This window comes from Bidens hawaiensis, unplaced genomic scaffold (assembly GCF_021521415.1).
Source record: "Bidens hawaiensis isolate Kalapana, Puna unplaced genomic scaffold, B.hawaiensis_p1.1 tig00011436_1, whole genome shotgun sequence".
Classification (NCBI taxonomy): Eukaryota; Viridiplantae; Streptophyta; class Magnoliopsida; order Asterales; family Asteraceae; genus Bidens; species Bidens hawaiensis.
Window position 1 is genome coordinate 472461 of NW_027491890.1, and position 15408 is coordinate 487868.

Here is a 15408-nt window from a genome sequence, read left to right on the forward strand (position 1 = left end):
GAAATTTAAAACTGTCTTATAACCATTATAGCCATGACATATAAAGTAGTTAAACGAGTCATATTCATGTTTGATATATGTACTAAGTGTGTCATTCTAACATGTCAAGACACGTATTTCCGGCCCTAAATAAAATCCACAAGCAATTAGATTCGCTCTGTGATCAAATCCTCAAATATTTTATATTAAATTTGATCAGAGGTTATCATACATTTCTCTACAATGAAGTCTAACATATTAGTTTCTCTTGCACATTTAGCATTGAGGGTCGTTAGTAGGATAACATATTCATAGCTTTGGAAGGATTGGCTTTGCCCTTTCCCCTAGGATCATATCATGTAGACTGTTGAGTAACATAAACTTGGATATCATACTTGTTTCTCTTTTGTCCACATTTGAGAAGGGCCGGCTATGATAGCCCGCTTTTTCTTCGAAACTTCAAATACCCGTTCAATATATCATTTCCCGTTGCTTCTTTACATATCTTGAAAGATTTTTGTTTTTCATATTGTGGGCATGTAAATGATTTCGTAAACACAACACAATCTTATATATACATTAGCAAGATAATACTTGTATAGTGATGTCATCTAAAATAGTTGATTGCTCTAAAACATTAGTATTGCTATTTGCTCCGGTAGAACTAAATCACACATGGCATATCCAAAAATCATAGGCAACTTCGTTGATGTTGACCTTACCAACTCATATATATGACAGTTCGATCACTCCATTGTGTAACATTGAGCATACTAGGAATGTCGTGTACGAATTCATACACATTGTATACTTTTTTAACCAAGTCAATATTCTCAAATATCTTTTAATGTATAGATCAATTACACATAAATAATTATCACTATAATAGAATTTAATAACAATTAACATTATCTTATATAATTAAAATATAATAATAAAACATAAATTAGCTAATTACCTTGACAAAAACTGTTTAGAATGCCTCGCAATGCTTTTTCAAAATTCAAATATTTAAATACTCAACACGTCATAAATAGTGTCGTATGCAATTTTGCCAATTGAAAACGTATGGGCTTTTGCATAGTCCTGAAACATGTTAACCTGACCTCTCCCATTTCTTGAAAAACAGGGAAATTCTCTCTTGAAATTATTAACTATTCTAACCATTAGTTCCCGACTAATTCGAAGTCGGCATCTGATAGGTAATCCTTAGAGGGGATTAGGCTCCAAGCAATAAAAAGAAAAGAGATAACACTTTGGGACAATTTTATCGGTATTTTTCGTTATGCAAAACAGAATTTAAACATGCACTAGATCAATGGATTAACCACCCATGATCCTTATTTTATGCCACTACCACTAAACATGCAATCACTAAGTTAGGAACATGGAAATCATGCAAGACTACTAGGCAACAACTAATTAAAGAACAATAAAACAGTAAACGATGTCTTCATGTTTGGAAACGGGCCGGCTTGTTAATCTCTCGTTTGTGCCGAGCATGTTGTTGGGTTGGATCTGGTGTAGTGCGAGCATGGTCCGTAACGTATCATCCCCCTCTCCTTGAGAAACTTCATTGTCCGCAATGTTGGTGAAGCTTGGAAACATCTCTTCAAGTGTGTCTTTGTCTTCCCACGTAACTTCCTCGAGTGGCTTTTTCTCCCATTTAATCAGCAGCTGAGTTTTTCCATAAGCATCCAAACGAACATCCAATATAGTTTCTGGCAGGGAACTAATTTCAATTTCATATCCGAATTTTTCAAGACTCCCTTTGTTGCTTAAATTGTTTCCATGGCATTGCTTTAACAAAGAGACATGAAACACCGGGTGAATGCGAGACTCCGGTGGTAATTCCAATTTGTACGCCACCTTACCAATGCGCTTTAGGATCTTATACGGACCATAAAAACGACGTGAAAGTTTATGATTCGAACGAGTTGCCACCGACGATTGACGATAACTTTGTAGCCTTAAATACACATAATCACCAACTTGGGACTCTTTGTCTGCTCTTTTCTTGTTTGCATACTTGATCATTTTTTTCTTAGCAACTTCAATGGAAACCTTTAATTGGTCGATTATGCACTGATGCTCCAAAAGAGAATTCTCAATCGATGCAGTTTTTGTTTCACCCGGAATGTAGTCATGGATCGAAGGAACATCTCGGCCATATAAAGCTTTAAATGGGGACATTTGAATAGTCGAATGATGAGCTGTGTTGTACGAAAATTCAGCTAAGTACAAAAATCGTTCCCATTTTCTTGGTTCATTGAAAACGAATGCACGGAGATACATTTCGAGGCCCCGGTTGACTACCTCGGTCTGATCGTCCGTTTCTGGATGGTATGCACTGGAATGTAGTAACTGAGTACCCATGATCTTAAATAACTCCTTCCAAAAACTACTAATGAATACGTGATCTCGGTCCGAGACAATTGATTTTGGCAACCCATGAAGACGGTGCACCTCGCGCATGAAAATAGAAGCTAAAGAAAAAGAAGTGTACCCTGTTGGAAGTGCAATGAAGTGGGCAAACTTAGACAAACTATCAACGATCACCCATATGGCCGTTTTTCCTTTTGATGGTGGAAGACTTGTTATGAAATCCATGGATATGTCATGCCACGGATGTTCCGGTGTCGGTAATGGCTGAAGCAAACCATACGGCTTATGGTTAGGATTTTTGATACTTTGGCAAATCTCACATGACTTAACAAAATCCGTGACATCTTTTTTTAATCCTAACCAAGTGAAAGTGCCCGAAAGTCGTTTGACGGTTGAATTGATACCGGCATGGCCACCAACGAAAGGAGAGTGAAACTCCTGTAACAAATGGTTTCGGATATCCGAAATTGGTGGCACCAATAGCTTCCCATGAATATAAACAAGATCCTCACGGAACTGATGATGAGGAAAACTCGAAGGATTAGCCTGAATATCTTGAATTAATTGCCGACCCAAAACATCATTACCAAAGTACGAGCGTAGCTCATTCAGCCAAGTAGCCGTTGGATAAGAAAACGCCAAAATCGATGGAATATCGACTCGGCTAAGTGCATCGGCCACATTATTTTCTTTTCCCGGTTTGAAATGAATTTCAAAATCGTATCCCATCAACTTGGTGACCCATTTTTGTTGCTCCGAGGTTTGGATGGTTTGGGTGAGGATATGTTTTAGGCTGTGGTGGTCGGTATAGATTCGGAATCGACGACCAAGGAGGTATTGTCGCCACTTTTTCACTGCTTCGGTTATGGCATAAAGTTCCTTGGTGTATGTTGATTGTGCTTGCATTGTGGGGCACAACGTTTTGCTAAAAAAGGAAATTGGTTTATTGTTTTGTGAAAGGACAGCACCTATAGCAAAACCAGAAGCATCTGTTGTTACATCAAAGGGTTCTGAAAAATTTGGTAAGGCTAGAGTGATGAGTGTTTTCATGTGGGACTTGAGAGAGTTAAATGCTAGGTTGGCTTCGGGATTCCATGCAAACTCTTTGGCTTTCAAAAGGTTGGTTAGGGGAGATGCAAGTCGAGCGTAACCCGAAACAAAACGGCGATAATAGCCGGTTAGACCCAAGAAAGCTCGTAAGGTAGTGAAAGAATATGGTGGTGGCCACTGTTGGATGGCTTGGATTTTATCCGGTTCCGGAGCAACCCCAACGTTCGAGATTTTGTGGCCTAAGAATGAAATCTCTTGAACACCAAAAACACATTTTGAGGCCTTAGCATGATACTGGTTGTTGATAAGGGCATTGAAAACAAACTTGAGATGCTCATAATGGTCAGCTTCAGTGGAACTATATATCAAAATGTCATCAAAGAAAACTAAGACAAATTGACATAGTACCTTACGAAACAAATCGTTCATGGCCGATTGAAATGTCGATGGAGCGTTGGTGAGTCCAAACGGCATGACAAGAAATTCGTAATGACCATCGGTGGTGCGGAACGCGGTTTTGTGAATGTCTTCATGTGAGACCCGAATTTGATGGTAGCCGGAACGTAAATCAATTTTAGAAAAAATTGTTGCACCATGAAGTTCATCCAGTAACTCATCAATAGTCGGAATAGGAAAACGGTCTCGAACCGTAACCGCGTTCAATGCTCGATAATCGACACAAAAACGCCATGAGCCATCTTTCTTTTTGACTAGCAAAACCGATGATGAAAATGGACTTTGGCTAGGTCTAATGATACCATTTTGGAGCATTTCGGTGATGAGTTGGGACATTATTTGTTTTTGATAATGTGGGTAGCGGTATGGTTTAACATTAACGGGCTGGTTGTTATTGGACAAGGGAATGTGGTGGCCATGTGTTCGGGTAGGGGGTAACGACTGTGGTTCATCAAAAAGTCTTGAAAATTGTTGTAGGAGCTGGGTGATGGTTGGGTTTGGTGATGGTGTTTGGGTGGAATGGTTGGTTGTAACAGGTGGTGTGGGGATGTACGATAAAGTATGGAGAGAGGCAATGGAGTTATGATGGATAAGTGTTGAAAGTGAACTCGGCTAGCAAGAACGACCCATGGTTTCTCCACGTATTGTGTGTGTTTGGCCATCTTTAGTAAAAGATATTTCGGGTATCAAAAAGTCGGCGGAAAGGCGACCAAGAGATGCCATCCAAGTGATTCCTAAGACAACATCGGCGCCTTCGACCGGTAAAATGTAAAAAGGAATTGTGAATGAAGCCTTTTGTAACTGACAATCAACCGATGGACAAATCCCTTGCATTGAATAAACTCGCCGTTTTCGACCATCACATCAAATTGGGGAATGGAGTCGATGGATAAGTGAAGAATGGTTGCGATCCGGTGTTTAACAATGTTATGGGTGCTACCACAGTTGATAAGGATGGTTACCGGTTGCCCTTTGATATACTCGGTTGCTCGTAGAGTTTGTGGAGACGAAAGGCCGAAGTAAGCCGCATCGGACAAGGACAACATTTGAGGAACGATGGTCTCGGAGGACAGCATGGTTTCGGTCTTTGCTTCGGTGGTTTCGGTGTCGTCACGGTCGTCGTTGTCGACAATGAGGAGGAATTGGGGTGGGGAGCACTTATGACCTGGGAAATATTTTTCTGGACATTTGAAGCATAATCCATCTTTACGACGTTGCATGAGGGCCTCCGAACACAGTTTTGTGAATTGAAGTGTGGGTGGTTTGGATGGTGTTGGTAGCAGTGGAGGATGAGGGTTACTGGAAGATGATGCCATTGTTGAAGGGTTTGAGGAAGGGACGGCGATATTAGTGGGTGTATTTTGTTGAAAAAAGTGGGTTTGGATTTGTAAGCATGGTTTAGTTTATCTTCAACCAAGCGGGTAAAACCATAAGCATCGTGTAATGTGGTAGGCTTTAGAATAGCTAATTCATTCTGAATATCCAAACGAAGGCCAGAAATAAAACAATTTTTGAGAGTCCGTTGGGAGAGACCTACCACACGGTTGCTTATCTTCTCGAACTCGGTTTGGTATACCGCAACTGTGGAGGTTTGCTTGATTTTAAAGAGTGTAGCTTCGTGATTCTCATACGATGATGGCCCAAATCGAATTTCCATCTCTCTCTTGAACTCGTTCCAGGTACCCAAAAGATCATTGTCGTCTTGGTTTTTGTACCATGAGAGAGCGTCTCCCACAAAGGAAAAGACGGTGAGTTCGACTCGTTCCTCGTCTGGTGTTTGATAGTAGGAAAAGTAATTTTCCGCTTGAAAGATCCATTCGAGGGAATTTGATCCATCGAATGAGGGTAAGGTGATTTTTGGTTGACGGGGGTAGCGACGATTCTGGTTGTTTGGTTGGCGGCGGGGAGGGGAGCGGTGCTGGGGTGGGGATTCGTCACCAGCAGTAATGTGGTCCGTTAGTTGATCGATTTTGGTGGTGAGGGTTTGGGTCACGCGGATGAGATCGGCTAAATTATTAGCCGTTTCGGTGGAATTGGTAGATACGGCGGTGGTGGCATCGATTAGAGAGTTAATTGTTCGGCAACTGTGGGTGAAGTCTCATCGGAAGAAGAGACATCTTTTCGTGGCGGCATGATGAAGGCTTGAGACGAGAATGAAAGCACCAATGATAGGTAATCCTTAGAGGGGATTAGGCTCCAAGCAATAAAAAGAAAAGAGATAACACTTTGGGACAATTTTATCGGTATTTTTCGTTATGCAAAACAGAATTTAAACATGCACTAGATCAATGGATTAACCACCCATGATCCTTATTTTATGCCACTACCACTAAACATGCAATCACTAAGTTAGGAACATGGAAATCATGCAAGACTACTAGGCAACAACTAATTAAAGAACAATAAAACAGTAAACGATGTCTTCATGTTTGGAAACGGGCCGGCTTGTTAATCTCTCGTTTGGGCCGAGCATGTTGTTGGGTTGGATCTGGTGTAGTGCGAGCATGGTCCGTATCAACATCAAAATTAAACGTCATTAAATATGCAATCCTCAGCAAATTAAGTGCTGTTTGTTTTTTCAAAAAAAATGTCTGCAAAGGCTCTTTTGTCTGCGTTGCACACCCCTGATACATTTTGTTTTTTCGAAGATGTTTTAATAAAAAAAGCGTCTACGCAAACTCTAGCAATAAGATTATGCATGCCCACAATCCTGTCAAGAACCGACCGCCTGAAATCGAGTTCGGCCCGATTGAAGGTGAAGGTCATGAAGGTGTATCAATCTAAGATGTAATTAAGTAATTAACACGATTTTATAATTAATTAACTAATAAAGATAAAAAAAAGTGTTGCATCGGGATCAAACAAACGAAGAAAACAAAGAGTATGAAACCTTAGTCAATGCTGCATCACATAAACATCTACCCAAATCACATCGAACTAATCAAACATATATAATCACACTTTATTTATTTATTTGCTTGCTTGCAATTAATATAAATGGCGTCAGAGCTTGCTGCGGCGACGCTTGCTCAATTCCTGACTCCTTCCACCACCCTTTCCTTGCACACCACACACATATATATCTTTATATATAATGTATGTATGTCTGAATTAATGACTTATATTTATATCTATACATGTAGGTAAATGTGTGAGAGATCAAGATGTGCAAAAGTCGTTTTCCAGATATAAAAATAAAATGGGAGGGTGTCACTCGCACAAAACTTGTTTCCCTCACTTTTGGTCAACGCTTATATAACAATATATCAAACATAAAATTTGGAGAGGCAAATTTACTTTGTCGGATTTGTATTCATAACCTTTAAATGTTTAAAAAACTGTCTTTGTTATTGAGACACTAAAAACATATCAAGCATACGCTATAAGGTACATAGTAATAAACTTTGTATTAAAGAAATTGAAATTTAATATTTCAAACTTGGACTCACTAGACAATGATAGTCTATACCATTAAGGCACAATGTAGTGGATGGCAAATATGGGGCGACAAGAGCGAGAACACCGCCCCATGGCCTACAAGTAAGTGTGTGTGTGTGGGGGGGGGGGGGTGCAAATCTTTGTCGCCTTGTGTATGCGTGTGTTTGTGAAAAAGTAATAATAAAATATAAAAAGTGCCAATTTTTGGCCTACAACACCATCACGGGATACATATCGTCCCTGTTGGGCACGTGTCAAAAAATCATCCCGATTTTGTAACCATCCACTACACATAATCTAATACAACCATTAACACATGGTTATTCATACACCCTTTTTGGTTATTCACATACCCTTTTAACACACATTTAAACCCTATATACACCCTATAAAGGGTGTATGAATAAGACATCCCTTTTCATTTGAACTAACAATGACACCTCTTTGATGTGTGACTTACAAAGTTACATACCATATGACACTTATTTAACGCTAGAGTGGACTGATGTTGACAACAGTAAGGTAAGAAGGTAAATTATAAAATTGTCTGTTTAAATTATAATCTACCATCTACTAATTAATATTTAATAGTTTGAATTATCAAAATATGAGTCTTCTTAAATTAATACAAGCATATATGAAACAAAATAAAAATATATCTTATATTTCTCATATTTTAATTTTTTAATCGGGATAAAAATCGTGGGCAGTATAATTGCACGTGAGAGCTTTAAAACGAAGTTGGTGGCCGGGTACTGAGTTATAGGAGTTAAAGTTATTCTATTGCAGCTCTTTAATTCTTTTTGGCTTCTCTACAAACTACAAAGTGAGGCCACCGAATTGGAGTTCGTCACACCTTCCTCTTTTTTCTTTTTTTTTAAATCTAATATCACTTGTTGAAGCAAATGTGAAAATGGCCTTTTCAATCTTTAATTTCTTTGAAACACATTAGTGACTCATATATAGATGTTAATTTGATTACTTATAATACAAGTTTTATAAGAAATCATGTTAAAATATCTTTATATATTATAAATTAACGATTCCCATTATAGTTGTTAATAGAAAAAATTAGGACAAAAAATATAGAATCACCTAAAGATTTTTTTGAGAGAACAATTTGTTTTAGCGTTATAACTTCAAAGATTTAGTATTTAAATTCATATTTTAATCTTATCCAATTCGGTTGTTAGTACATTTTCACATGTCGACATTGTTTTAACATATTTTCTTTACAAATAAGTATTTGGTAAGACTTTTTAGTTTTTAGTGTCTATCCTTGGCACCAAGATTTGAATTCATGGTGCGTACGTGTATAATATAGTTAAGAGTTTAATCAAATTCAAACACTACATAGTTTTACATTTTTCTCCTTTCGAATACCTTTGTAACAACTTTTATTGTTGAAAATATGATCGACGAGTGGTTTACGCAATAAAGACTAAGATTAAAACTAAAACTAGTCACGGAGTCACTCAGTCACCCGCACACCTTCTTCTCTTAACTAGTTAAGTGTATCTAATTTTGCAACGCTGTACATATCCACACAAGTGCACGAACGTGTTTCAATAGTCACTGAAAGCTCTCGTTTTGAAGCGTTTGCACTACAAGCAAGGATGTTGACCGCCATTCATCTTGATCTTGGTTGAAGTATACTAGCGCACATGTGTACGCAAGTAAAACTGTAACTTGGTCAGTAAATTATTCTAGTAATTTATAAGATTTGCTTATGACATTTTAGCTGGTTGGAACGTTTGACATTTTCTCTAGTGAACATACAAACTGCTTGAATTGATGTGGGTTCTTTAGATGCTTATATAATATATATATATATATGTATGTATATATTACTTGAAATAAGAATATCTGACTAGGTGAACAATTTAATTAACGTGAACAACATACAATCGATCTCTTTAAATCGTGTTGTTTACTAGTATTGATGCTACACTAGACATAGAAACACATATAACTTTACATAACAATGTTATACGTAAGAAAAGTGAGTTAACGTTTACGATTAAAGACATGTGAGAGATTCAATGATGACAAAATTAACAGTAACATATTATAGCATGATGTAAAAAGGCACTCTCATTTTTATGGGTGGTAAGATGGTTAATATGTGAAATATGAGACCAAAGCTTCCAACCAATACTAAAAGAATAAGCATGATGTAAAAGTCCCACTAGTTTTTGTCTTTTGTTTTTTAGTGTTTTTTTTTTTTTTTTAAAGGAAGGCCATATGGAAAGAATTACGTAACTGATGTCATAGTTGAAATATGATTATAAAAGAGGCTAATAGCTAAATGACGTTCAATTTGAATTGATTAAATTAAAATCAACAAACCAAGATCAAGTGACACATATCGAGATAGGAAAACTATTAATGCTATATTTACTTATTTAATATATAAAATTAAGTTTACTTAAACAAAGGAAATATAATTTAGATAGATAAGTGTTGCATGTAATTAAGGTGTTTTAGGATAGTATACGTTAAAAGTATAAATAACATGACAATACAAGATTGACAGTACACTCAACGTACGCACATGAGAGCAACCACTCTTTCTAACGCTAAATCGAATAACAAGTAAAAGTGCAATTAATAAGAAAAATATCTTAATTTGTTGAGAAAAGGAGCGAATTAGATGTTTGGTAAAAGTTGTGTAATTTAATTGAAAGATATAACTATAAATACATAAAGATGAAGTAAATGTATTTGCTTATAAAAACTTAAAACTTATTGTCGAGCTTATTTTTGTGGCTTATGTATTAATTTCTTTTTTTTGAAAATAATCTTAAATGTTTTTATTATAAAAAGTTTCAAAAATAAATTAAAAGTATAAACTCACATTTTTTTATAGACATTGCGTGCCAAAGTAACCATATAGTAGTATTATTAATAACTGAACCAACAACTTATAATAGTTAATTAATATAACCAACCTTGAATGTCAATCAATCTAAGCCTATTTTTCTATGAAGAGTAGGCATTTTAAATATAAAATAATTAGAAGAGAATTAACTAACAAGTTAAATATAGTTTGGGAAAATATGGAGGATCTAATGAAAGTCAAAACTTAGATGCGTCCTTGTGTGTCTAAGAATACCTCCCTTTAGACGGGTGAATTGACTTTGGTGTCTCAAAAGTAGCATTCTAGAGAGAGAAACATAGTTCCCATTGATGTAAGTATGGCAAGAGAAGAAAGAGAGAATCATAATACAGAAATGGAAATAGATTTGACTTTGAAGCTTGATGCTCAAGATCAAGAGCTTGCTAAAGATTCATCAAAATCACATCATGTTGAAGATGATGATACTCATGATGATGAAGTTGGTGACACAAAAGTAAAATCACCTGAACATGAAGTACAAGAATCAGAAGATGATGCACAAACTACCACCACTCCAACTGAAAAACCAGAAAGACAAGATCTTAATCATGATCAACAAGAAAAGGTACAACCTTTCAAACCCTAAGATAAACGTTAATTAAATAATTACCCTTATCTTTTCTTTCTCATATTCTTTATACTTCAATAAAAAAAAATTATTAAGAAACTAGACAGGACGAGACAAAGATACAAACCGACCCCAGATGATAAAAAACTAATACTTTGTGTATTTTTATGCAAGATGTCGATATTACAGATTGAGATGAATCGGATGAAAGAGGAGAACAAGGTGTTAAGACAAGAAGTAGAGCAAACCATGAAAGATTATTATGATCTACAAATGAAATTTTCGGTCATCCAACAATCTTCAAACCAAATCAAGGTATGTTAATATTAATACTCCAAGATAAATACCGCCTAAAGCTATGTTCTTATATAGTATTATAATCTTATATACAGGATCCGAAAGTGTTTCTATCTCTTAATGGACACGACGGAAATCAAGAAAGCAAGAAAAGTAGCCCAAGATCTCTGCCATTACAAGAAAGTGAAATCGAGGATTTAGGTTTATCGTTGAGGATTCAAAGCAATACCACAACATCCCAACATGCAAAAGATCATCATGAAGGGAATAAAAAGGATTTACTTGAGAGCGCAACAAGGTTTTCCCCGATGCAACAAAGTGAGTTGCTCAATCCGGGTAATTTTGGTGGTGACAATGTTAAAGCTGTTAATATTGTTAATGACCAAATCGCCTCATTGCCAAACCGAAAAGCTAGGGTTTCAGTACGTGCTAAAAGTGAAGCTGCCACAGTAAGTTTGAATCACTTGTTGAATGTAAATAGGTCTAGTTTTTATATTCATTAGAAAGAAACTATTGTTCTTGTTAAAGTACGAAACAAAAAATATATTTTTAAAAGATAGAACAATTTTAAGAGAATAGTCAATTTAGTAGTGAAAGTTAAGTTAGCTAGCCATTTAGGTATAGTAGTTAATAATCAGTTAATAGATTGAGAATTTACAATCTAAGTGCCATATTTTTTATAGATGAATGATGGATGTCAATGGAGAAAATATGGACAAAAGATCGCTAAGGGAAATCCTTGCCCACGAGCATACTATCGTTGTACAGTTGCTCCAGGTTGTCCTGTTAGAAAACAGGTTTGTCCCTCCTACCCTCGTGTGTTTTTATCTTTGCGCCGTTCTTTTGTTCTCACAACCGAAATTTAAAACGGAATTTTATTTATTGTTTTGCAATATAAATTAGTTTCATTTGTGACTTGTGAGATATAATGAACACTACATGCAGTATTTCAAGACTAGCTAATATCTCATGGTTTGCTTTTAGGTGCAAAGATGTTTAGAGGACATGTCGATACTAATCACGACGTATGAGGGGAATCACAACCATCCACTACCCGTAGGAGCCACCGCAATGGCTTCAACAACATCAGCCGCAGCAGGATCTTTCATGCTACTAGATTCGAAAAATCATCTTCCATCCGAACTTGGAGCCATGAACCAGTCACCTTTCATTAATTATTACACTTCTTCGGGCACCATGAACCCTAATTCTTCTCCATATACATCAACACATGCTAGAACAATGAATCCTAATGACCCTTCAAAAGGCATTGTCTTTGATCTCACCAACAACATGATAAATCCCCACCATTTCCAAAATTCAAACCTCTCACCTCAATTAGGATTTCCTTGGATGTCGACTAACAAGTTTCCTAACGAAAGCCATCTTTCAAGATCGAATCAGGTAAATGGGATTAATGGGATCCTAGAAGGTGTTGAGGATCAAAATAATATTAACAGTAACAATAACAGTAACAAGAAGTCAGTTCTGGCTGAGAATATGAGTGCTATTGCTTCACATCCTACTTTTAGAGTTGCCATGGCGGCTGCAATCTCTTCCATTATTAATAAAGAGAGTCAAATAACTAATAACATTCATGTTGGTGGTCTAGATGATAGAGAGAGTGGTGGTAGTAGCTCCGATGGCAAAACATGGGTTCTCGAATCTCTCTCTAGAAGCGGCTAGCGTCATTTTGTAATATGATCGATTGCAAGATTGATGCGCGCAACCAGACTAGAGAAATCTTGTCAGGATACGGATCATCAAAAGTTTTAGTTTGTTTAATACTAATTGTTGTGTTTGAATTTGTAATTTATATGGGAAAAGTAAGGTGATAAACGATAAGTGAATGAATTTCGACAAGAAATATATATTATATACATGTTATTAAACATATTTTCTTATGTTAATATCTTTCTTTTATATGAAATATAACTATAACCAGAAATTGTCTAGGGAATGTCGTTGGTTTGACTATCGTTCGTGCCAACATGTCGCACTGAGTCAAGAGTTTTATCATAGCGGTCTTTTGAACAGTGAGTTTCTTGTGATGGATGAGTGACCAACAGCGCGTTCTTCGATCGTGGACACGGGTTGGCCTTTTGCTGATCGGTGTATCCGTGTGTTCGGATTTGTGGATGGTTAAAAAAAATAACAGGAAATTTGTGAAACTATATTTATATATTCCTTTAAATAGTGTTTAATTTGTCTTGTCTATTAAGGTTTGGGTGGTTCCATGCATGTGAGCTCTTCAATGCTAAACTGATCAAGAACCTAAGACTGAGGGGTGCTTCAAATGGGGCGCTAGAGCCCCTCCGTTCGCGCTCCCAGGCGCTAATACCACACCAAATGGGCGCTAGAGGGGGCGCTACCGAGGCGCAAACATCACCCGTGAGCATGGTAGCGGGAGAAGAGAGAGAGGATGTGGGGCTTTAATATGGGCGCTACCCACACCAGGGGCCAGGGGCTCCAACACCCCTCTTATCCAGTTTCTCTCTCTGCTACACGTCATAATATTATTGGTTCTTGGCTCTGCTGGAACCCCCACTAAAGCCCCCACACCCCTTAGTCTAATAATAGATTACTTTAAGTTCACTAGCCATTAATGAAGTACATGTACTGCATTACTATCGTAACCAGTACTGGGCACATACCGAAATTGATTTTTTTTAGTAAGCTTATTATATGTGTATATAATCAACACGTTAACATTAATTAATAAAAAAAGAAATTATTATGAATCATGAGATCTCAATAAACAATATATATAGTTATTTTTACTAGCTTACCTTTTAACAACTGTGTTATAATTTAACTAAATAAAAAAAATGAAAAATGTGATCGGCTGAAATGGAGTGGTCCCCACCTATTATATATTTAACACTCGTTAATGTGTCAACTGACATCCCGTAATGTCGGGGCCTTAACACCGCGGCATAGTGTAGCTGGCAATAAGGGTCGACCACCTCATGATAACGCCTTGTATTTGGCATCCACAACGAGCAACTAAGAGATAAAAAGCGTGCACCCTAGCTAGCTAGCTGCTACTTCTAGTTTACAATTTCATAGTTCTCGTGTAAATAAAGGTTTACTCGATTGATGTAAAGATGATATTAACTAGACTCAGTATGATGTTCACGATTTGTTTTTTTGGAGGGGACCGACCTGTACAATGTTCTAATAACCTAAAAGAAACCTAAGATGAAGAAGTTGTACATTGCATAGGTAACAATGGATCAATGTTATTGGCTCTCAAGAGAAACATATATAGTAGCAAATTCGTTATTTCCTAGGTTTTTATTAAAAGTATAACATTTGATCTTGAATATCTAACTTTCTGTATCATGAATCATTCATATAACCGATGAATCACATCTCAAAATTTTTTAATCTAGCTTTATGTTTGTGAAAGGGTTAAGACGTTCTTAAAATAATAATATAGAGGATTAAATTACTAGAGAACAAAATAAGTGTAATTAAAAGTTGGTAATTTAATTATGTAAATTGTAGGGCTGCCAAAATAGGTCTTATCGTGTTAGACAGATTAAAGATGGCACGCTTAATACAATTATCAAAAAAGAATATAACTCGTTTAGCTACTTTATTATTATTAACACATAGCCCTAGTAAATTGATTCATCTTAACCCTCCTAATTAAGGAATACTACATTCATGAAAGAAAAATCTTAAGAGAACTAATAAAATATAGAGCATGAATGGTGCATAACAAATATTATTTCGTTACAATATTAAACAATAGATTCGTAAAAAAATAAGAATAAAATGATGTTAAACTTAGATCGCAAAATACAGATGATAGAAAGAATTGGCCCTTTTGGAAAACCATGGCTGACTTCTCCATTTCCAAGGAATTTCAAAAATATATAATTAATAAAAAAAAATATTCTTACAATTTATTATAATCTTTAATCATCAAATTGATTTTTTTAACAACGAATTTTTCCTTCTAAAATCCTGTAATCTTATAGTACTTACAAAGATTTAAATGCACCATCTTTGATAATAGTTACACGTATACACTAAACCACTAGATCATAAGTATATAAAATAAAATAAAGTATACCAAAAATATCACAATACACTAGACATTAGTGTAGTCAAATTCTTTAAATGGCCGTTATTGTAATAAAAAATAAAAATAAAAAAACGGCGCATAAACTATAAAGCTCGATAAGTGCTATTTTTGTTTTATTAATTGGTTTTACAAAAATCCTAAATATTTTTATATTTTAAAATATTTCACTATAAAAGTATTTTAAAATATAAAAAATATTTATACGTACTGGCCTTTTTATTTATTAGTTATAATAAAATC

The 15408-nt window shown here is 35.9% G+C and overlaps 1 protein-coding gene across 1 annotated transcript; it reads left to right on the top strand.

The window, feature by feature from the left end:
- The first annotated feature begins 10505 nt into the window (after positions 1 to 10505).
- On the top strand, positions 10506 to 13017 carry LOC143537938 (WRKY transcription factor 72A-like). The gene is made up of 5 exons (XM_077031601.1): positions 10506 to 10772; positions 10872 to 11090; positions 11168 to 11521; positions 11756 to 11869; positions 12057 to 13017. Exons 1-5 carry the CDS (start codon positions 10506 to 10508, stop codon positions 12756 to 12758), a joined length of 1656 nt encoding a protein of 551 aa, XP_076887716.1. The 3' UTR covers positions 12759 to 13017.
- Positions 13018 to 15408: the final 2391 nt, after the last annotated feature.